General features: G+C 35.9%; 1 protein-coding gene across 3 annotated transcripts in view; it reads right to left on the bottom strand.

The window, feature by feature from the left end:
- POT1 (protection of telomeres 1) overlaps nt 1–23,856 on the bottom strand; it is a 75,837-nt gene that overhangs the window by 28,060 nt on the left and 23,921 nt on the right. For 2 of the 3 annotated variants that reach the window (XM_037388927.1, XM_037388929.1), the window contains 2 exons: nt 14,930–15,060; nt 2,450–2,740 (listed from right to left, as the gene is read on the bottom strand). In XM_037388927.1, the coding sequence (XP_037244824.1) occupies nt 2,450–2,740; nt 14,930–15,060 (422 nt within the window). The remainder of the gene's footprint in view (nt 1–2,449; nt 2,741–14,929; nt 15,061–23,856) is intronic. The other variant, XM_037388928.1, reaches the window with a different exon arrangement.

Here is a 23,856-nt window from a genome sequence, read left to right as displayed (position 1 = left end):
CTTTGACAAAATAAAGAACCTTAAGTGTGTCAAATTTCTCATTATTTTTCAACTGGCTTTACCTAGGACACTTTGGAAGTTCTACACTGAAGAGATGGATCTGACAAATGGACCAAAAGAAACCTGAATGCTCCCTCCCAGATACAAGGATGACTACATAGCTTTAAAACATCCTTCACCAGAAGAACTAATGGGGTTTGCGTCAGGGCACCTTTTGGAGGAATCTGTAAGCCAGTAAGCTTTATTTACAAAAAAAATTAAAAACTCCCCCACAAAGAGTAGTTTGTTTTATTTTTTACTTGCACAAATATGAAAACAGATCAAGCTCTCTACCTCAGGAGCTTGCCAGCTTCACTTTAATTAAATTACTGATGAAAACAGAAGCCCTGGTTTACAAAACCAACATGATTAAATTAATTCTGGGTAAGAAACAGCAAATCACTCCATTACTAGTCATGAACAGACTGGAGCTAAGGAATAGTTAGGGGCAACCTTTCATTGCCATGGTCGGCAAAACTCTGAAAGGGAAGAGACACAATGAACGCTGTTTCTCTCTCCAGCAGAGTATGCTAATTGTATGAAATAGCTTAACACAGACAACATAGAAGGAAAGAAAAGAATAATAGCAGAAGTCTTATGAAAATAAATGACAGACTAGTTTCTAGTAAGAATTATTTAGTCTCCATCAGTTTCAGTAACAAAATTCTCAGAAAATGGTAAGTGATACTATCTTTAAGCCATGTCAGCCTTAGGTGCTGTGCATATCACAATTAATTTATCAGGTATATTATTAAAAGTTATGCTATGGGTGAAGCACAAAATCACCAAAATTAATTTCAGTTGTCTTTGAAGCAAAGCCCACTGATCTCAACACTTAAAATATTCATTATATTTTAAAGTATAATCAGCCATTAATATAACTTGATATACTTGGAATGACATAATAAATTATTGTGAAACATAACCAATCTAATATAATAATAATATTTAATGTTCACTCAATTGAACTGGTATTGAATTTAGGCTTTTTTTGGTTTGTTTAGTGAATCAACCAAACAGATATGTCTACAATTTTTTAAATTCTCTCTTCTATGAAGACCAACATTTGATATAAGAAAGGGATTTTACCATGCTTGAAAAAAGGGAAAAAATTAGCAACAGCACACCAATATAATCTGCCATTTTTAAGCTTGTCTGATATATTTTAATACAGATTTGAGAGTATATTGGGTTTTAGTAGTATAAGATATTAATTAATTAAAAGAATTGCGTATCAGAAAAACTGAGCTACTGGTATTTGATTCCAAACTTTTACCTTCCTAAGTCTATCCTAGGTCTTCCTCTTCTGAAGTCATTATCTTTACTGTACAAAACTGAAAAAATTGACTTCAGATCTTCCAACACAGAAAAGAATGTAAAGAAATATTAACAATTTAAGAAAGCAGTTGTCTGTCATTGCAAAGGGTCCTTCGATGCTCAACATATACTTATTAGTGAACAATGTAATTAGACTCCACAGAGTTCTGAAATTTTACTGGGTCTCATTTGACATCTATTTCACAAAGGGTAGTTTAATGAAAATATTTGTAAAAGCTGCAAAGCATATTACAGGATGATACAAGGTTTGTTTCTGTGTAGTGCATGTATCGTTTTGCACAAGAAAAATCTTTGCTGTGTTAGTGAAGGATTAATGCAGCGTGCTCTTTCTAAAACTGTTGTAACAATATAGCTTAATACAGTAGAACCAATAAATAATTTTATGAAGTCATAAAATGGAAAGTAACAGGCTGTTCATCACTCACATTTTAACAATCACCTTATAAAAGGAAGAAAAAGAAATACAGAGGATGTCAGAATAACACCAGACTGATACATTCCAAGCCAAAACCAGGAAAATTATTCAGACCTTTTCATTTAGCAGACGTTAAGTATCACCCTTGGAAAGTACTCCCCTGTTGCATGGCTCTTTGCATTTTGTACTTTCACTGAGCACTGATTCCCGAAGTGCTTATATATAACTAAAAGAAGCTACCTAAAAATCCATCAGGATAGACAACATAATCCATTCATTACTTTTCTAGGTAGTGCTACTTACTACATTAATTATACCCAGCAGATCTAGAAAAAAAGAGCAATACTTGGTGCTAACTATAAAACAAGGTTAGTATTTAAAACAGTATTTTTCAACTTCAAGAAGTCTTGCGATATTTTTGTACAAATGTTTGTGAATTGATGATCCATACCAATGCCATCTTACAAGAAATTAAACAGATGAACAACTAAACTTGTTTTCATAAAAATAAAATGGTCAAAGATCATAAATTTACTTAACCATTAAATATATATCTATGTAACATTATTTAAATAAATGAATAGGTCTGTTTTACTGAAAACACAATCACAATGTCTTAATAAATAAATCTAAGATTTTTTTTAAAAATAAATCTACCTTTAGAAGAAAGGAAGATCCATCTACTTGTGCTTTTCCTACCAGCTGGCAAGTGAGATCAAAGAACAGCATTGGCTGAACACCAGACAATTTTGCTGCTGGTCCAGAGATGGAAAGATTACTGGCTGCCCAGACACGTAGTTCTTCTATTATTTTCAGATCTTCATCCATGAAAGTGTAAGCTTTGCTAGAGGCTCGAGGAACTACTGGAGCTCCTACATTTCCATCAAATGTCAAGGATGAAAATCCCACACTGGTAATTCCCTGCATCTGTCCGTTGTATTCCCTGATCTGTAACAAAATATGAAGAAAAAAATAGTTGCACTGTATCAAAACGTACATACACTTTTGCTTTATCACGTGCATGAAGAATGGACCATTGAGCACTTGTTCCTAGTCCTATTAGAAAGGCAAAGTCAAAATATATATATAAAAAAAATTAACAAGAAAACAAAGTGAATGAGCAGAAAACATAATCACAGAATGGTTTGGGTTGGAAAGGATCTTAAAGATCACCTAGTTTCAACCCCCCTGCCAGGGGCAGGGACATCTTCCACTAGACCAGGTTGCTCAAAGCCCCATCCAGCCTGGCCTTGAACACTCCCAGGGATGGGGCAGCCACAGCTTCTCTGGGCAACCTGTGCCAGTGCCTCACCAGCCTCACAGTAAAGAATTTCTTCCTTTCACCCAAACTAAATCTACCCTCTCTCAGTTTCAAGCCATTACCCCTTGTCCTCTCACTGCATGCCCTTGCCAAAAGTCCCTCCCCAGCTTTCTTGTAGGTTCCCTTTAGGTACTGGAAAGCTGCTAGGAGGTCTCCTTGGAGCCTTCTCCAGGCTGAACAACTGTCTCAGCCTGTCTTCACAAGAGAGGTGCTCCAGCCCTCTTATCTTCATGGCCCTCCTCTGGGCTCACTCCAACAGGTCCCTGTCCTCCTTCTGTTGGGGGCCCCACAGCTGAAGGCAGTACTCCAGGTGGGGTCTCATGAGAGTGGAGTAGAGGGGGAGAATCGCCTCCCTCCATGTGCTGGTCATGTTTGTTTTGATGCAGCCCAGCATTCAGCTGGCTTTCTGGGCCGTGAGTGCACATCACCGGGCCATGTTGACCTTCATGTCAACCTACACCCCCAGGTCTTTCTCCCCAGGGCTGCTCTCAATCCATTCTCTGCCCAGCCTGTGTTTGTGCTTGGGGTTGCCCCGATCCAGGTGCAGGACCTTGCACTTGGCCTGGCTGAACTTCGTAACATTCACATGGGCCCACCTTTTTAGCCTATCAAGGCCCTTCTGGATGGCATCCCTTCCCCCCAGCATGGCAACTACACCACACAGCTTGGTGTCATCTGTAAACTTGCTAAGGGTGCTCTCAGTCCCACTGTCCATGTTGCCAACAAAGATGTTGAACAGCACTGGTCCCCAGTACAGACCCCTGAGGAATGCTACCTGTCACTAGCCTCCACTTGGACATTGAGCCATTGATCACAGCTCTTTGAGTGCAATCATCCAGCCAATTGCTTGTGCAAAAGACCATCCACTGGTCCACCTGTGAAATCCAGTTTTGACACAAGGATGTCATGTGGGACAACACTGAATGCTTTTCACAAGACCAGGTAGATGGCAGCAGTTGCTATTCTCTCATTGACCAACACTGTAGCCCTGTCACAGAAGGCCACCAAATCTGCCAGGCACAATTTGCCCTTAGTGGAGCTGGGCTGGCTATCACCTATCACATCCTTATTTTCCATGTGCCTCAGCATAGCTTCCAGGAGGATCTGCCCCATGATCTTGCCAGGTACCAAGGTGAGACTGACTGGGCTGTAGTTCCCTGGGTCTACCTTATTTCCGTTTTAAAAATGGGCATTATGTTTCCGCTTTACCAGTCAGTGGGAATTCACTGGATGGCCGCTTCTCAAATATGATGTATAGTGGCTTCGCCACTTCATCTGCCAATTCCCTCACAACCAGCAGATGCATCTCATCAGGTCCCATGGACTTGGCCAGCTTCAGGCTCCTACCACTTTTTTTTTTTTGAAGAGGCAGACTAATACCTACCTGTAACTATAAAGCATCACTGCAGAATATTAAGAGTATTTTATTCACAAATTTCAAAATGTTCATGCGGGGTACACATCAGGATTGCTTTTACAGATTGGGAAACTGAGGCATGAGAGAAATTAATTTTTAAGGATCATGCAGCAGATCGACTGCAGAGCAGAGTTATGGATCCCTGTTTCTGACTCTCACAATAGCCCTACTTCCAAGTATTACGGAATTCAAAAAGAAAATATCAGTTCTAGGAGGTATTTTTTTTTCTATAAAGCAAACAGTCACCAGCTTTCATCCTTTGAATTATGAATACAGCTTTCACTATTACTCTTACGTCTACTGCCCTGCACATTGCAGGTCCCCTGTATCAATCTGATTTAGCTTTGTATCTGCTACTATATAAAGCAGTGTTCAGTCTGAAGCATTCCTTCAAGGATCTAGTCTAGTTTTACTGTTCCCTGCATTCCATATATGTATACCAAAACCTTGCATGACTCGTTATCCAGAAATCTCAAACCAGCTGCTTCGATTCATCTCTTTTTTTAATTAAAATTTGTTTACCAAAAAAAGCAACAGGACTTGTGAATATAGCATTTGTGAGAGAATCTAGTTTAGGATTCCCAGGTGCTCAATTTTCAAATGGTTGAAAATCTTAATGATATACAAACACAGAATCTGAAAGACGTGACAGAAGTTCTAAACAGCAGCGATTTTTACCAAAATAATGCCAATGATTTAGGCCTACATTTTATAAACACACTGAAATTTAAAAAGCAAATTTAAAAAGCAAATTAAATATTCCTTGGAAATTCATAAACAAGCAGTTCAATCTTGATGACAGGAACTCCTTTAATCCTACTTTGACATAACACATAAATGTATCAATTCACAATGTACTTTTTCTTCACTTGTAACACTGAAAAGCTTTAGTCTTTTAACCTTTAGGTTTAAACATAAAAATACAAGAAAAGCCAATGGGAAAAATCAGGAAAAGACAGAGTTTCTTAATTAACTGTGCCCATTACCCATAAACTGGAAAAAAAATATTCCGCTATAAGACGTTATCCAATATAACCACACAGATTGACTTTAGTTGCTGCCACTGGCATTATATTCCATAGTTTCTCAAATAGTTAACAACCAGAGGGAAGGAAAACTCTCATCACTTTTACTCATTCATCCACTATCAACTCCAAGCATATTTTAAAGTATCATCTGACATGTCAAATGTTTCTCAAAGCATTTTGATTTCCATTTTACCTACTTATTTCTTCACTAATTCTTTTAAGTAATCATCAAAATCTTTTTACTTTTTTTTTTTTTTTTTTTTATAGTAAAAATTCTGTCCTAGATCTCTAGCCTGCTCAGGAAACCAGTTCAAGAAACTACTTTGTCTCCCTGGGTTTCCACTAATATTTCATCAGACTGTTTTCCCTCTTTCCCTTTATGTCATGTTTTGGGCATTCATGAAGCTGTGTTTGAACATACTGTACTTTCGGCATCTCCTAGTACCTCATTTACAGTATCTGAAATCAGCCTTACTGTAGGGAAAGGCAGTTATAAAATAACAAAAGAAATAAGTAAGAAGGTAAACCTGAAACATCAAGATGAGAAAATTACCAGTGATCTTGAAGGAAACCTATATGTATAGGTAAGTGGAGAAGCCACTGAGTGGTCTCCCAGGTAAACAGCATTCAACAATATTATTTAGTGAAGGACAGAACAGGACAGGACAAGTAAATATAGAGGAATGTAAAACAGAACAACATATTTCATAGCTGGAAAATTACTTATGTCAGACCCATAGAACAGATGACAGTTGACAGAAATTCTCCAGGCTTGTCCTTTGAAAACAAATCATTGCTAAAGCGATAAGGAATCACTAGAGTATAAAATGAACAAAACCTATGGGCAAATGTTTCATTATTGCACTGTAAGTAGATCTGACCAAGTTAAGCGCTGATACTGTAAACTAGTTATATTTTCCACACACAAATGATTTTGAAATTGAATTAAACTTAGGGAAAAGAGGAATTGAGACTTTTGTATATGACAATTCCCCTTCAGTAGTTTTTTTGTGTCATTTCTAAAGGCATTGGGGACTTTATAAAAAAATGGGGGTGGTGGGAGGAGGGGAAACAGGGAAGGGGGGCAGATGGTTATCACTTTAAGAATTCCCTGAGAATTTTAAATAAATTCAATAAATAATGGTTGCTAAACAAAAATATCTTTCTGGAACAAAAGTCAAGCAGACACCACGTATCTGGCTTGTTCTAAGCAGGCAAGTTAATTCCAATACATACTGTGGGAGTCTTTGGCATAGTTTTTATACACTAAAGAACAAAAGCTGAAATATCACCTCAACAAACTACCTGGACAATAAACTGTTTTCTGTAGGGTACAAGTCCATCCTGAATGTGCTTATTGAAAATAAGCTAATCTTGAAATATTTATAAATAGATGTACAGCAATCTAAACCACCTGAATTTTATTTTATTTTTTTTAACTGAAGGTAGTGTTATTCACCTCACTCAATGGAAAAGTGCAACAGTAAGTAGTGTATAAAGCTGAAATAATAGCATCTCCCAGGTAGTTTTCCACCAAAACTGACTGTTGTATTGCAGAAGCAAAGGATTTACAAAACAACTGCAGTCACAGATCGCCTTAGAATATATATCTAAAAAAAAGCCTTGATACTAAACTAATGTACATGTTCTTATAAGGCAGAATTCCCAAAATAAATTTAACCATTGATTTGTGGAAGTATCAGGAATTTAAGATAATATTTTGAAACATGAGTACATTTAGCTTAAACTCCATTATTATTTATACATATAAAATTATTTTAAGACATCAAGTTGTGTTGTTTGGTTTTTGTTTGTTTTGTGGTTTTGTTTTTTTTAAGTTGATTTATTGCATCATCTGAAATGCACTTCTATTCCAATTTGGGTTTAAATTCAGCTGAAGACCTCTTGTAAAGTATCTTTTACCTAAGCAGATGTCCAAAACTTATGATCCCTGTGATTCATGGCTGCCAACAAAGTAAGAGAAGATCAATGTTCACATAAGCCTTGAAAAATTCCAAGCACAGAGGTTCCAGAGCCTCCCCCCCCCCAGGTAACCTGTTTCAATAACGCATTGCTCTCTGAGTCCACAACCATCCTTGGAAACATTCCTTTTGCGATACTAAGTCTTACCACCTCTAGATCTATAAGGTTCCCTAGCAGTGATTACTAAACATTTTTACTGTACTGAATGTTTAAAAAGATCTGTAGGAACTTGGGGAAAATACCTACACATGGTTTATATTTCCAGTGAAACTCCATCAAAAACCTAGGCAGTAACTTGGTATAGTGGGGAAAAAAACCCCCAAAAACTCACGAACAGAATATACTAGATGCCACACACTCCTCCAATTTGTTCTTATAAATGATAGCTATGAAAAAGCATATTTCTAGGAGACTGAAAAAAAAATTCCTTATGCTAGGGGATGGGCGTTCCAAGTCATAAATGGATGTCCTTCAATTCTCCCCACTCACGACCTTACAGAAAGTTTTAGAGACAGATCGCTGCACTTTAACTTGAAAAATGGTCCAGAATAGCTGGAGCAGATACTTGACGGAAAAACACATACACATAAAACACAGATTTTTCCATTGTGTCAAGACAAAAGATTACACAGGTATTTAATTTCCTTGGATTCATTCTTTTCTATTTTTGGCTGCACAGGTAGCCAACACAACTATATGGTATCTAAGAGCCACTGGTCCAAGACAGCACAGGTTTCAAACTTGTCTGAAGTGAACCACAGAGCATTGAAAACTTGGAAACACTCCGTAAGTATTCAAGCAGTGATGGCTTATAAACAAAAGCTGCTTTTCCTTTTAACGTATTAGTTAATCAGTGGTTCTGACCTTTTAAATAAGAAACAAAGCAGAAGCAGCTTGATAAGGTGTCTTGTAAAGAAGTTATGTGTATATGCCTCAAACTAGCTGAAAAAAATCCCAAAAGAATTGTCCTGAAGTCTTTTAGGCTATGAATGGCCTCAACAACTTCATTTCTAAATGGCCTTTCTATTAAATGGGAGTTTCGACTTTGTGTTATGGACTTCCTAGAGAAAAATTAAAGTCCTAATTTATGATGATTTGTCTATCTCTGAGACTGTAGCCACTGAATACAATACTCTGTATGCTCACATCACCTACAAGGATGTCAATAAGTAATCCCCTTAATTTGTCCCTGTTCCACTGCTGCTGAAACTTTTGAGCTTTATTAGGAATTGCACAGGGCTAAAAGAAGAGGCTAAAAGTTACAGTAAGACCTTTGGAGATGCTTTTCACCAGCCCTGTCCAGACTTGACAACATGAGAATCATTTCAGCCCTACAATCTGGAAACCTACATTTTTAAAACTAACCTGAAAACAGGAAATGCTTGCTTTCCGTTCTGAGTGTCATGCAGTGCATGAGGGTGGGATGGGAGGCTAAAAGAAACCCCATCATGAACACTGAAGACCTACTTCAAGCTAAAACAAAGCTACAAATCAAGCACTGGAATGATATACACATCCCATGCAAACACGCGAACAAATACTCCAATATAAAAAAATATTAATATGAGTCATTACAATTGTTACTAATTTAATAACTTATTACTCAAAAATATGCTAGGCAACTGACCCTGAGCCTTACCACCATATCAGATCCAGAAATTAATTTCTTTGTAAAAAGTTTGATGATTGTCACTGATGCTATTTATATGAAAAAAAGTTTCCTGTCAAAAAGCACATGAATGCATTTGGTATATTTCCTTATATTTTGTAAATGTTTTCTGACATAAAGTAAAACAGTCTAAACAAGTTTGGCTAATACAGTATTCCGATTATGTTTTCCTGTATTTTAATAATGTAATCCTAGTGTACATGTACCTCCAGCTCCATGAACAGCGAGGTAATAATGAAAGAGAAGCAGTTTGAAGTAACTTAGTTTTAATTTATATAAGGAGAGAGATTATGTACTATTTTGAGCACATTTTAATGTAACAAAAAGAAAACTGAACTACAAAAACTATCTGCAGGCACATTCCAAAAGAACGTTAACAAGGCTAGTCATATGAAAGTTAAATGAATTTTTATGAAGATATGAAAGATACACCTAGATACTAGGACCATAAGTTAGAGCTTATCCTCTACTGTTCTTGAGAACTACTGTCTCTGAAAAATAAGATTGTCAGAAAAGTCTGCAGCAATGGAAATACAGGCTAAAGAAGGAAATGAGCAATACATTGTACATTTCATTTACCAGTTCACCTGAACATATTATAACTATTTTGCGGGAAAAAATTGTACGCAAAAAGTGTATTTACTTAAACCAGCTGCAATAATGTCGGGTTTGACAATAATTTAAAAAAAACAGCAGGCACTGTGATACTATTTTAGAAACATTCCTCAGAGGAAGTGGCACAGTATATTTGAGACAATTCCAGTAAAGTAAAAAAATACTATTTTGGAGTATTTCCTACATATTTAAGACATGACCAGGCAACTTGACCAAAAGTACTCAAATGAAAATTTTAGAAAACATATGTGCAAAACTCTAAGACTTCACATTATTGACTGTAGGTAGTGATATTTTACTCCGTATTTTTTTACATTATCTACTATAGGAGAAATAATTGGGTTTTGAATTCCATCAAAACTTCTAAATGAGTTCCACGCCTTACGTGATTTTTGAAGGGAAGCTAAAAGCTATAGCAATGATATTTCCAAGAAAAACGCTGGTTTCTCTGTGTTAAAAAGAATCTTGTTTCTGAAACTTCTGCAACTGTTTACAAAAAAAAATTGCTTCCACTCTTCAGAACAAGAACTTGAGAACACAGCTGCAGCGCCGCAGACAATATGTTCTTTGACATCCTTTGTAGTAAAAAGTCTCAAACTAACTTTGGCCAAGTTTACTTATTTGGACCACATTTACTTAGAGGACACAGAGTCTGGCAGCTAAATTCTGCTGAAGTTTGATGTTCACTCAGCACGTTCTATATCTAAGTTCCAGGCTTTCCCCTCTCATCCTTATCAACGTGACAGCTATGGCCAGAGCTGCCCAGGAGTAAAGTGAGCAGATGCTCCTGTGTGTCTCTCTCAATGCCTTCCATATTGCACCAAGTAGAAAGAAAAGAGAAAGAATCCACTTTCATGGGTCAAACTGGATCAAACTAAAGGAGGGAATACACAGAGACAAGGAAACCACTGCGAACTGCTCCTAGAAACAATGGCAGGCTGGTTTAAACGTCAGAATAAGTAACCTAGTGGAACAAATGCTCTGTTAAGTATTACAAGGTTAAGGAGAGTGATGCACAAGTGAGACAGGACAGAACTAGTAAGGATAACAAAAAAAAGGACTGTAATTGATCCTTCTATGTTTTTATGAAGCCATGTTCCATATGCTTAATATTCAGATTCCCATTCCTCTGTGGACAGGCAAACAGCTTAGAAACTCATTAGCAAAACATACGTCTTATACTTGTCAACTGACGGACCTATGGAGGGAATAACCATCTATACCATGGCTATAAAGTATATATAAAGTACTTTTGCTCAAAGAAGCAACATGTTTATATTGAAATCTAAAGAGTTTGAACCAGATGAGTATGCATGGAATTTGTTGTTTCTTGCTGGTTTTCTCCATTTTGTTATTCTAGAGACGTAGGATGCCACATCTAATTGCAAAGCCTAACCACTAGACTTATAAACCATAATTATTCCAAAGTTAGTAGATGACACAGTTACTGTTGTCTGTGCAAACAGTTCAATTAATGGTGTATTTATGATACCCTATTCTGTTACTCTATTTTTCTACAGGACATCTTCCTATGCAGTATATGACTTTAGTAGTACAGTGGTGATGAATTGGTGCTGTGTAACAAAGAAGCTGTCATCTTGAAGACTCCTGCTTCATTTGTTACAGTGACTGGAGCCTGTGCACGGAAAAAGTTGAGGGACAAAGGTAAGAGAAGAGAATAGTATCAAGTTTACGATGACAAAAAGCTACAGAATTAAGACTTTGCTACAGAGATTGCATTATGCTGAGTAAGTTATACAAGTAAAGATTATACTGAGAGGTCACTCCTTTGGTCTTCACTCTCCAAGTGTTTTCTACAAGAGTCACACAGCTCTATAAAGCTGTGCATTTGGGAGACAGACCCATCAAAATACATCCTAGACAGTGATTATACCACACAACTCAAGTATGCTGAACAAGATGAACACCTAAATCAGAATGTGCTTCACTTTTCTCCAATTCTCAAACATGAAAATGGAAATCAAATACCCATTCACTTCACTAGGAGTGAATAAATTCTTGTTTGTGAACCACTCAGTGGTAATAAGGAATACTTGAGAAAAGCCAACAAGAAAATTAACAATTCCGTCATCATGACAGCATCTGAATAATAGACAAAAGGCAGAACACATGCCAAAACTCCCAAGTCAAGTGAGGATAAAACACTGCAGATTTAGTCAGTACAGCAGGTTGTCTCTTCTCTCTTTTTAACAGCTTAAACATTAGGCATTAAGTCTAAGATATTAAGAGCATCCACAGTGAATAAAAAAAAGTTCCAAGTAAACTCTATTTGAGATAACTCCTTCTTTGCCACGAAGATAGAGGGATGCTAGACAGATCACAAGTCTAGCTTTTATACTGGGGAGTGGTGGGATCCCCCCCCAATGTCACCTCTGCAGAGCACTGACTGTGGTTGAAGGCCCAAATACAGTACTGCAAATCACTAAGTACTATTCATTCATGAGAAATCATTATAAGAAGTCATAAAAATGCAATTCAAGAAATATTAATAGAAATTTAATTAAAACTGGATAATCCTTCAGTTCTGTTACTAAGACACTTAAAATTTTCATTCTTTGCAACAAATACTGACTGAATAAAATTATTCTCTATCCAGAGTAAGCCCAAGAGAATCCTTTCCATTATGTTATTAGCTCTGAACCACTGGACCTTGCCAACACCTGTGTTACTATGAAGTTATTCATTAGCAGCTGAGGACATAGCTGGGAGTAGTCATTTTTAAAATGCATTTGCTATCAATATCAACTTCTTGGAAGTCTCTCAAAAGCATATCTGGGACAGGGAAATGTGAATATATGCTGTTAAGGACTGTGTATATCTGTCCTCACTGGTAAGCACATGTGAGACTATGGCCTCTGCTACCCTCAATTGCTTTCCATTCAGCAACCTAAGAGAAGGTGCTAAGGCCTGAAGACAAAATAGAGTGAAGGAATAACTGCAGACAGTGTAATTAGAACTCTAACTAGAGTTGTTTTTTTTCTTTTAATTGAAAATCACGTTGCACAGGATTCCCACATGCTATGCTGGTTGTAAGTGAAAGAAGAGATCACCTCCCTCCCAGTTTACTCCCAGCAGTTGGCACCAGGCTTCTATGTCAGATCTTTACCTGCTCAGATCAGATACGGGAACGTGCAAAGTAACTTTGTTAGCCTAGGGTAGTCAAAACATTCCCATCCAGAAAAAGACAGTTTAGTGACTCTAGATCATTCTAACTTTTAAAGTAATTAAACAAGCTGTCAGCTTATGCATCTGAGGAGATATCGACCATGAGCAACTGAAGGTCAGTTAGGGCTAGAAACCACTTAAAACAGCTCAGCTGTGATGAAAAAAACTTAAGTGTATGTGCAGAGGGAATTAACAGACCGTCCTTGAAACTGAAACATCATCTTGGAGAACAATGAGGTACCAATTAACAAGAATTTTAGAATGATCTCCTGAAAAATGATGCCAAGTCAGAAGAATGGTGAGGTTCCTTCCATGTGCTATATCAATAGCTTTCCTGAGTAAATTTAAATTAAAGACTGTCTCAGCTTCACTCTTTATATTATGTTTGCATAGAAGAGGGTACACGCAGAACTTCCCTAACAGTGGTCTCATTTGGTTTTTTAACCTGTACTTCCCACACCTTAGAAAAAAATCTAGTATTAACCTATCACAGACATGCAATTTTTCAATTATTTTCTTTCATTCAGGCTCCTTTCTACTGTCTCCTTTTCACACATGTATTATAAAGTATGTAGTTTTGCTTCAGAAGCAATAAACATGTTTCTATCTCCATATATTTTCAGAAATGAATATATCTGTGTAATGCTCATCCTGCTGTTTTCAGACAGATTTAAGATTTAGTAAAAGACTTTCACATCTGAAGTCAAATCAATGAACTTCCAAGCCTAACACAACCATATCTCAGGTACTGATTAGCAACACAAGCTTCAAAGTCTAAATATAGTTTAATTCCACTCTAATTATAAAGATGACCTTACAGAAGCTTTATACTAACCTGGAATAGGTTATCTAAGTTCTCTCTGAACTGTAAATACCTATAAGAATAGCTGAAGACTGTTTCTGAATCTTAATAAGTTCTTTCTTAATTATCTCAGTGGTACCAATCTCAATTACTGGATAAATCTTACCCCTTTTGCATTTATTGTCATAGGGTTTTTTTCTTTGTTCTCCTGCTACAGAGTATCAAAGTGTACATGCTCAGTACCTCCTGATCTTTATCATTTCATCACCCTTTTGTACAATCCTAAATTTCCTAGATGTCTCAAGAGTGTTTAAATGGGCAAACTGTTGGGTTTTTTTCAACTGTCCTCTTTCTGGACATTCACTCATTTCTGCTATAATTGTTTTAAGCAAAACAAAAATATGTAATTGTGTTATCTTGCAAATTAATATATAACATGGTAAAATCATGTCTTTGGTTCTATTCTGCACATTTCAAGTATGGTCCAGCATTACAAGACTTGCATTCAGTCTCTGTAGTGTGGCTCCTCTTCCCTATACAGTTGCAACAGGCACAAGACAAAACATCCTATCTATCTATATCTCACCAAAGCTATATGCACTATTTCCTTCACGACCTTTGATAGAGATAAATATGGGGTAAGGCAGGGAAACGTGAAAGCGGCATCTAGAGCATACTGCATACTAACAACCCCAGACAGATTACATTTACTTGAGTAACTCTTGATCCAGCTGCTCCACAATGACAGCTCTAAAGTAATCCTTCAATTCTATTAGTTTGAAGAGGAATAAATTGTACACATTTATGTCAGTTAAATTCTGTTTATCTAGCAGTATTACCATGTGATTTCTGTCACCTACTTTAAAAAATAGAGTTGTCATAGCCACATCTAACACTTTTAAAGCGATGTATCAGCTTAGCACTCTGTTGTTTAAAAATATTTGATTGTTTACTTCCACTTTTGGAAATAAACCACAACCATAGCCATCTTATCAACCAACTGCTTTATCCAATGTCGCCATATGTTAATTTCAGTACATGAAGAATTAAATTATTCCTACATTTCTCTCACTGCCAAAAAGCAAGCATAGAAACCCTCCACATCCTAGTACCTACCTTTATTCTATGAAATCGAACAATATCTCCAACTTTGTAAATTTTTGGTAGTGAATCTAGATTTCCATTAAAAAGAGTGCACGTTAACTTCACATTTGATGGGTCCACAAGTGTTACAACTGAGCAATAATCTGTAAAATATAAAAGTGTTTGAATGAATAATAGGCATTATGGTATTATTAATACACAGGTATTAAACTTGGCATGAACAACGACATGGCCTATTTTTTTCTGCTACAAACTATGTAACTCCTCCAAAGTCAATTTAGTTACAGGACCAAAACAACTGAAGTGTGGCCCATCTTGCTGATAATTAGCCCAAATAACGGAAAATGAAATGGGTGATTAAGCACAGGTCTGTGATCCAGGAACACACAAAACTACTTCTTCTATCTGCAACAGGAATACTACTTTTTCACGTTTCAATTACTTCCTTTATGAAATGAGGAGCACATGTACTATCTTGTACAATCCTTTTCTAAGATTTACTTTTGCACTGTCTTCTGAAGAGGTAATGAGTTCTGTAACTACTAAAAGCAAATTAAAGAATAAATTACTTCTCTTTCACTTCAACAAAATGTGCAAGATTATATACTGCAGGCATACACAGTCCCACAGTGGTAGTTAAAAAGTATAGTAAGAATCTGAATGTCCTTTTGAAATTAAACTTCATTAATAGAATTTCACTTCTATTAATGATCTAAAAAGTAAACTCAAAGATACAAGTATGACAAAGCAAACCAGCTCAGAATAGAGCAGTATTTGCAGATGACAGAAATGAAACCTGTAATTTTCCATTTCAGCTTACAGAAGCATGTGTGCTCAGATACCTTACAAACATAAAAAGGAATGAGTACAATTGCTCTTTCACAGGGTGCTAGGTGGTTAACCTGCCTGAGAGCTATACAAATACACAGTATCAGCATGGCTGTACATTTAGAACCTCAGGCATCCACATCTTGTCCTACTTGCTTTTAATCAAGACTACAGTGTTTATTTTTTTGGCTACTTACTGTGCTAGATTTACTGAAACTTACAGCTCAGGCCTGGACTACAACTTTTTCAGCAGATGAGTAGAGCAATAACTTTTATAACCTTTTATTTTTACCTTGATGACAGCCTTTATACATTTACGAACACAACATTTTGGCTTTTCAAAAGAGTTAGCAAGATCCTCAAGCAAAACCCACAATTTTTAAGCATTAACTGTTGAATACTGTTAATTTAAAGTTTGAACTCTTGCAATGGTGAACTCTGTTGGTTTTCAGTTTGAGCATACCACTCAAAATGTCAGAATGAGAAAACACAAAACCAGTATTCGTAAGAGTGGCAAAATTATTTTGTACTTTTCCATACTGGTGTAACACTGATTTACTATCTCTCTTAGCATTTTCCTGTACTCTGAAAAGAGTGGAAATATCTAAACTGTTTGCAGTGCGCACAGTGCTTTCAGACCAGAATAATGAATAAAATAGTTTTGTTACTATTCATTCTGACTGAAAAAAGCATAAAAGACTACATCTGAATTACCCAAAGCACTTGGGCAATTCTCCAGCCTTACAATGCCATTTACTTTTAACTCACACTTTTACTGTCACAGTCCTATCTTAAGAATGTAAGTTTTCACTGTAAAAGTCTGTTTATTCATACTGCTGACCTGCATATAAAATACAGACACACCGTTTAGAAGCAGGAACAGTTCCTCTGTGTACAGAAACCATTTACACCTGCTATAATCTTAGTATTATGGACCCTTATTTGAATTAAAAGTTCTTTGCCAATTTTGGTTACATTTGGTAACAGCCAACAACAGAATCTCAGCAATGTAAAAAGAAAGTAGTTGTAACTCTTACAAAGACTTGCACGAAGACTTAGACCCATTCTCTTTATGTATCAAAAATGATAACACTCTTCAAGATAGAAAACTCTCTAAACAGAGTAACACACAAAGACATCATAATTCAGCAGGCATCAAGTCAACACTAAAGAACATGAATGAATAAGCCCATTTATGAATTCTATTGCTAATATTCAAACAAACTACAGAAACTACCTGTACAAAAATGAAATCTGAACAACTGACCAGAAGCTTCTTGTTTGGCAGTGTGAGCTTTCTCAATTTCTATAATGATGAAATTAAACACTGGAAGACTACAAATGAAATCCAAGGTTAAAGGAACTGTGGCTTGTGGGTAAGCCCATGCCAGCCACAGCAGATATGCACACATAAGGATGGAGGAACACACATCAGAGCAGAGGACAACACTAAGAACAAGGGTACGGGGCTGGGGGAAGAGTAAGAAAGAAGGAGCAATAGCAAGAAACTGCTATGCACTAAACCCAATCCCCTGCACCCCCAAAAAGACACAACAACAACAACAACGGGAGTGGAGACTAGGAAGGGGGAAGGAAAAGTGTCTGGAGTAAAGCTGAGCCTGGGAAAAGTGGACAAAAGGTGTTTTCCCTAGGTGTTTAGATGTTTCTCTTCATTGTTTCTTAATACCTGAACCAGTTATTAAGTGTTTATGTTAACCGGCAAGGAATTAAATTCCCCAAGTCAAATCTGTTTTGTCCATGACAGACACCTTTTCAACTCTCAAAAATAAAACCCCAAACAAAAAAGCAACAAATCCAAACAAATCAAACCCCCCAACTTCCCTTAGCTATAATTCTGTGAGGCAGTCAGTGACAATGACACTAAACCAGAGTTTACATATCTGGGAAGTGAACAAAGGTTTCATAGTGCTAAGACAAAGTTAGTAAAATCTCCATCATGCATTTTATAAAGATACAGACAAATTTTTGCCACACAGCTTTGAAAGAGAATACTATCAGTCTACAACTGACAGTTTTACTTTATATAAAAACTACAGGAATGCAGTCAAAAGAAGACAATCTATGAACAGACTCCCCAAACATGAAGACACATAGATTAACATACATAATTGTATGTGCACTGCCTATTCCTTCAAAAAAAAAAAACTGTTCTGCCATTTTCAGCAAATACACCTTTGATTTTCACTATCACTTAAACTTCAAAGTTTAAATTCTCTACTCTTTTCAGTGGCTGAAGTATTGAAAGAAGAAATGCAATAAATGCTTCCTAAGAAAAAGAAAACTACTTTGCCTACAGATACAGAAGTATTTCTAGAAAACCCCTACTCTTCCTCCTCCAAGACTTTTACACAGACTCAATAATGATAAATTCTCATCTATTGCACTCAGAAGTTGCTAAGCATCACTCTTTGCATGCTCCCACCAAAGGCACATGGTCAAGTACCATATAGCACCTATCCTAACATTCTATGCTAGGATAAGCAGATATAAAGAAAGTTGCATCAGTGGCTGACAAAACTGCAAGTATTTATACTGTAATATGAGGATGGATTGTTGTATTTCTTTGAATAAGAAATATGAAATATTTTTGGTTAGAGGTTAACTTAACAGTTCAGCTGCAAAATGACATGAGCAAAATGAGCAATTAAGAAGAAAAACCCATATGGCTCAAAGATTTACAATCCTTTGAGGACACAGGGTAACATGTTACAGTGCATTGATAAAATCCAACATAGGAATGAAGTGAATAATGAAAATGATCCACAGTAAAATTGTGGTTACTCTTTGATGCTGTGCTCATCACCTTCACACGTGCAGCTGCCTGCTAAGGGAGAAAAAGAGAACACACTCCCTCCATTTGCTGTGCAATCAGCATACTCAAATGACTAATAATCATCCTACTCAAAAGTAATATAAATTATACTTGCTTTATACAGTTCGATAACACCTACGTAAGTTCAGTTTCTGCGATTTTAGACTTCCATTCTTAACTATCATCTCAAAACATCACTTCTACATTAAAATTAATTAAAATAGAGTTCTTCAAGAACAAAGCATAAAGACCAGTTTTCTTCCAAAGAAATCCTTAACCAGCAAGTCCTTTTTGAAGGTTAAAACCAAAAAGCCATGCATCTTTCCTTCTCCAGCTGGAATGTGAAAATTGCCTTCTGCTTTCCATAGCAGCATAGCAGTTCAGTGATCAAATTCACTTTTCTGCACAAATAATGAATTCAACTCTAAACAGTATTGCTGAATTTAAATAATATCCCAGTGTTATAGGAAATGATATAATAAATGCCATTGGTCAAGCTTTTGATTTTTCATAAAATACTTTCCAATGAAGCAAAATCCCTCAAGCAAAAAAAAAAGTTTACATATTGTAGTCAATCAATTTTCCTTTACTAGGTAAGTTTACTTCACTGATTAACTTTTCTTAAAGAAGGAAAACTTTACCACTAGCAATTTTTACTTGTAATAATCTGTCTTAAAAATATTACATTTACACACTGGATTTACAGTTGAACTTTATTACTATGAAAGAATGTTTTCACTTTCATACTAGACTGACTCAGTAAAAGCATTGGGTTTAGGCTTATACTACACAGAACTCCAAACTATACCTATGGGTTTTTTTAATATATGGATTATTATGAAGGGGTATTCCCACTCAGGCTTAACATCATGTTAAGGACTGCCAGCAATGGACACCTGTCTAATTATGCTTGTAACACCTCAGAACTGGTGTTTATGCTAAAAAAAAAAAGCAGAGAAAAGCAATGTTTGGTTTAACGAAAGTACAGTGATGCAACTGTCCACACGCTTCTTGCATCTTTCAGACTAGTTCTTAACTGTTCTTTAGAAATACAATTACCTTACCTTGTTACTTAGTTTTTTATTTCATCTCATATAAACCCCACAACTATTTGATGAAGCAGCTTTTAGAAAATAAATTTATGCAACAAAGGGAAATCATTAATATTGCACAGACTATCTTAAACCTAGTCAAATTCCAGATCAGTGCAAGGTTACATTAACTACATGGAGAACACTGATCTCCTCCAAGCTTCTAGGTCTTGACTTTAAATAGTCTGAAATACGAATGTTTTGTAGCCCTGCAACAGTCATTGAAAAGCTGAAGTTTCCTCCAGTGTGATGACGGTTTAGGTTCATTTTTCAGGTTATAGCTTTCTTTTTATAAATGCCATAGCATTTCCACTCTTTTATGGACTGTTACATCACTCATTAGCATGCTCAGAAAGTCAGCATCTCTCCACAGTGTACAGATGTATTAAAAAAAACAAACCCATACACAAACCCCACAGATTCTTACTTTTTATTTCAGTCACTGTAAGAAAACCTGAACTGCTACAAAAGCTTTCCAGATTAGTAGTTACTGATGTTGTAGGAAGCCATTTAGCACTTACTGATAAAACATTTATTTTAGTTTTATTGAGGACTTCAGCAGTTCCTAACAAATGCGTTTGCTTTCTACCTTAAAAATTTATACATCGATTTAATTATGAATCTCCTTTTGGGCAATCATATATGCACTCCTGACTAACATTTCAGTAGAAAACCCACTATCCTGAATCAATAACTTCCTCCTGCAAAGAGAGAAAAATGTTTTTGGCAATGTTGTTGGCAATAAGGGATGCTAATTAGACATTGCCTTCTGTTTCTTATATTTCAATACACACACAAAAACAGAGGGAGATTATTGTAGGAAATTCTCTCTTCAAAACTACACCAAACACCAATGTTTTCAAGAATTACTGAGGCCATTCAATACACAGGTGTCTTTGTACTAAACCCAAGCAGTTGAACCAGCTAATTTACCAAATATGTTCAACAAAACACAGGAAGGAAAATAATGCAAATATACACACACTCCTATACAAACACATATACTGCCAAAACCTAAAACAAAACCTTTAAGAATCAAACTGAAGATGCTTTACTACAGCTTGTTATTTCTAACATGCAATACACCTAAGAGATACATTGAGTAACTACCAGAAGCATCTGGCTGAACAGATGCTTTAATGCTATTATTTGTAACTTGTAGATCAAAGTGACTGTCCTAAGATTTCTTTCTGTTAACTATTTATTCAACTGTATTTTTTTAAAACTTTTATTTATCTTCATTATTAAATGATAGGAAACAGCAATTATTTTAAAAAAAGAAACACAAACTCCACTATGAACAGAAGGGAAAGAACATTAATCTCATTTTTAGGCTCCAGAAACAAAATCACTATCTTTACCTCTGCAAACCTTTATTCTGTTCTGCAAAATTTAAATTCATCCTCAAAAAACCAAAATGGAACTCAATACTTCAAAGACCAAAACTACTGCAGATTTAACTATAAGCCTGCTTCCTCACAATTAGACCATCAGTTACCACAACAGTCTGGTTTGTTTTGCACTCTAAAGTTGGTTTGCTATTACTTAAGAAAATTTGACTATTTTAATCAAAGTTGCCCACATGCTATAGTTTAAAGTAATTTTTTTTTTCAGCTACATAGTTTTAAAAAAATTCTGGACTGAGAATTTTGATGAACTTGGCTCAAGATCAAATAAAAACTGAAAATAAAAATAAAATTTAGGGCTTAAAAATATCTTGAGGAATCTGATTGTTGGTTCTTAAACTGTGTTTTGGGCATGTAGAACTGCAGACCTGGAAATGTTCAAGTTTTTAGAAGTGTACTTTCTGAAAATGCTACCCTTTATTAATTTGATTCTAAGAAGTATTTCAATAGTTGTCATTCACATGCATGTCTAGGTAAGCTGAAATGAGACTTTAATTCAACATCTGACATTACTATACTGCATATATCTAAGGGAACAAGCTAGGTGGAGGCTTCCCCAGGAGAACAGGATTTTACTCTCATGACATCTTGTGAACTAGCAGCAAGGATTCTTCATGCCATAATTCTTCCCTGCACTATGGAAAACAGTGACTAATATCTGCAGGGGAAAAAAAAAAAAAAAAAAAAAAAAAAAAAGGCAGACTTGGGGAAGCAGCAGCATCACACTGTAATGTCCCAAAACCTTCATGGTCAAGCACATAACGTCTGTAATTGGACACTATAAAGACAGATGCATTTACTGTTTTTACTCAGGCTAAATACTTGAGATGTCCTTGTTGGGCTTAAGGGAGGGGAGGAGGAGGTGAGAATCACCTTTGCTAAATATAATATAAAATACCTAAGACTCTTAAATTATTCAGGAAGGAAACTTACAATATAATTCTGAACACCTGCAAGAGACCTTCCAGCAGACAGAAACCCATCTGTCTGTTGTACCAAGCAGGACCTGAAGTACTTCCTTGGATGGTTTTCAGAACACATGAAATTCTCATGTATAGATATTCCAAACTACACACCCTGAGCTGAAGCATGCTTAGTTAAAACAACTTTATCTGGAATAAATAATTTACGATCATACTGAAAACTCGTTTCATGCATTAGTGTTTTAACATTTGTCTAATGCAATAATTGTCATCAAAATTATGAACGTTTATAGATTATATAAACTGACAAGGATAACTTGGGTACCACTTGCTTTCACGGGAACACAGTGCAAAGCTTTAGCCTTAAGCTTTAATACATGTAACAATGAGTAATATCCCCTATCTAGGGGCATATCTATACAGTGAATAGACACCCATACAGATTAAGTACAGTGGCTCCACTGCCCATGCTTCCACCAGGTACCAGTTTAAAGCTGTATGATTCTATTAACACAGTGTCAGAAAGAGAATGTAATAGTGCAGGATTGTGCCAGATCTAATGCGACTACAGAATCTCCTCACGACCCGTTTCATGCCCTAGCATTTCAGAGCAATCATTAAGTATTTTGCACCCTCTCAAGCAGACATAACTCTGGATTGTGTAAAAAAAACAAAAACCTAACACTGAAATATTTAACTGAGTGTGAATATTTTTATGTCAATCAACTTTACCATATCAATGATATCTGTTTAGGAGATTTTCATGATACAGTAGCAAGTGAATCATAACTATCCTCATAAAAAAGAAACTTTTCAAAATTGTGTCCATTATCTTCATTGATAAATTGTTGTGCTTGGGGTTTTTTTTTATATTACCAAAGGAAAAAAATATATGGAAGATATATTAGAAAATTAATGATATTTAGGCAAGGACTAGTTGTTAAGTAAATGATCCTCTGTTTAATTTCTACTACTTATGAAACTGAAGTCATCTGTCAAATAACTCAGTTGCAAAAATCTGTCCTAGTTGTTTCAGAGACATATTATCCTGACAGTTTATTTAACATTTTTGGTTTTACACATCTGGAAAGAATGGCTGTCTTGATAATTTCCAGCAATTGGTGCTTATCTAAGTAAGATGTTCAAAGTCCACAGGTCCCCAGAGTCTTGTTAAAGCAGCTGGACAAATCACAAATCTAGACCATGCGATCCTTCAAGAATGTCCTGCCGTGATTTACTCAAAGAGTAAAAATAGTACTTTCTACATTTTATTAACTTCCTTCCTACCCTTTTAGTGGTCAGCAGTGTGAACAAAGGAAACAAAAGCTGTAAAAGATTTGTGGGGTTTGTTTTGTTTATTTCTTTTAAGCCTGAGTTTTGAACCTGCAATATTTTTCAAGGGGAAAGTACCTCCATTCACAGCTGGCAATATTCTGAAGTATTATAGACAAAGCTAATCTTTTCAGTTCCTTACAAACACAGCTAAGAAATCTATTACAATTGCAGGCTGAGAGTATCAGTGAGAGCTCAACTTTTCAAATAAATATATGTATGTATTTATGTATCTATATATTATATAGATATTGTAAGACTGATAGCATTTGAACAGGTCTAGCATAAGCAATCACCATACAGCAACACAAAATGAAGATTTTGAGAAGCTCACTACAGTGGACAGATGTTGTTTGGCAGATTGACTTTTTGATGTTTTCTGCACAATCAAAATTAAAATAATTTAACTTTTTAATGTTAAAAACAAAACACTTATCTGCTCTGTATAATGACCTTTATAACAAAGTCTTTAGCAGATTTAGTGGCGTGTCAAGCAGGAAAGAATATCACTAATGAGAACTCCCAC

Source organism: Falco rusticolus, chromosome 5 (genome assembly GCF_015220075.1).
Source record: "Falco rusticolus isolate bFalRus1 chromosome 5, bFalRus1.pri, whole genome shotgun sequence".
NCBI classification, from domain to species: Eukaryota; Metazoa; Chordata; class Aves; order Falconiformes; family Falconidae; genus Falco; species Falco rusticolus.
Note: the sequence above shows the minus strand (reverse complement) of the source record. Positions and strands in the feature narration are given on the sequence as shown.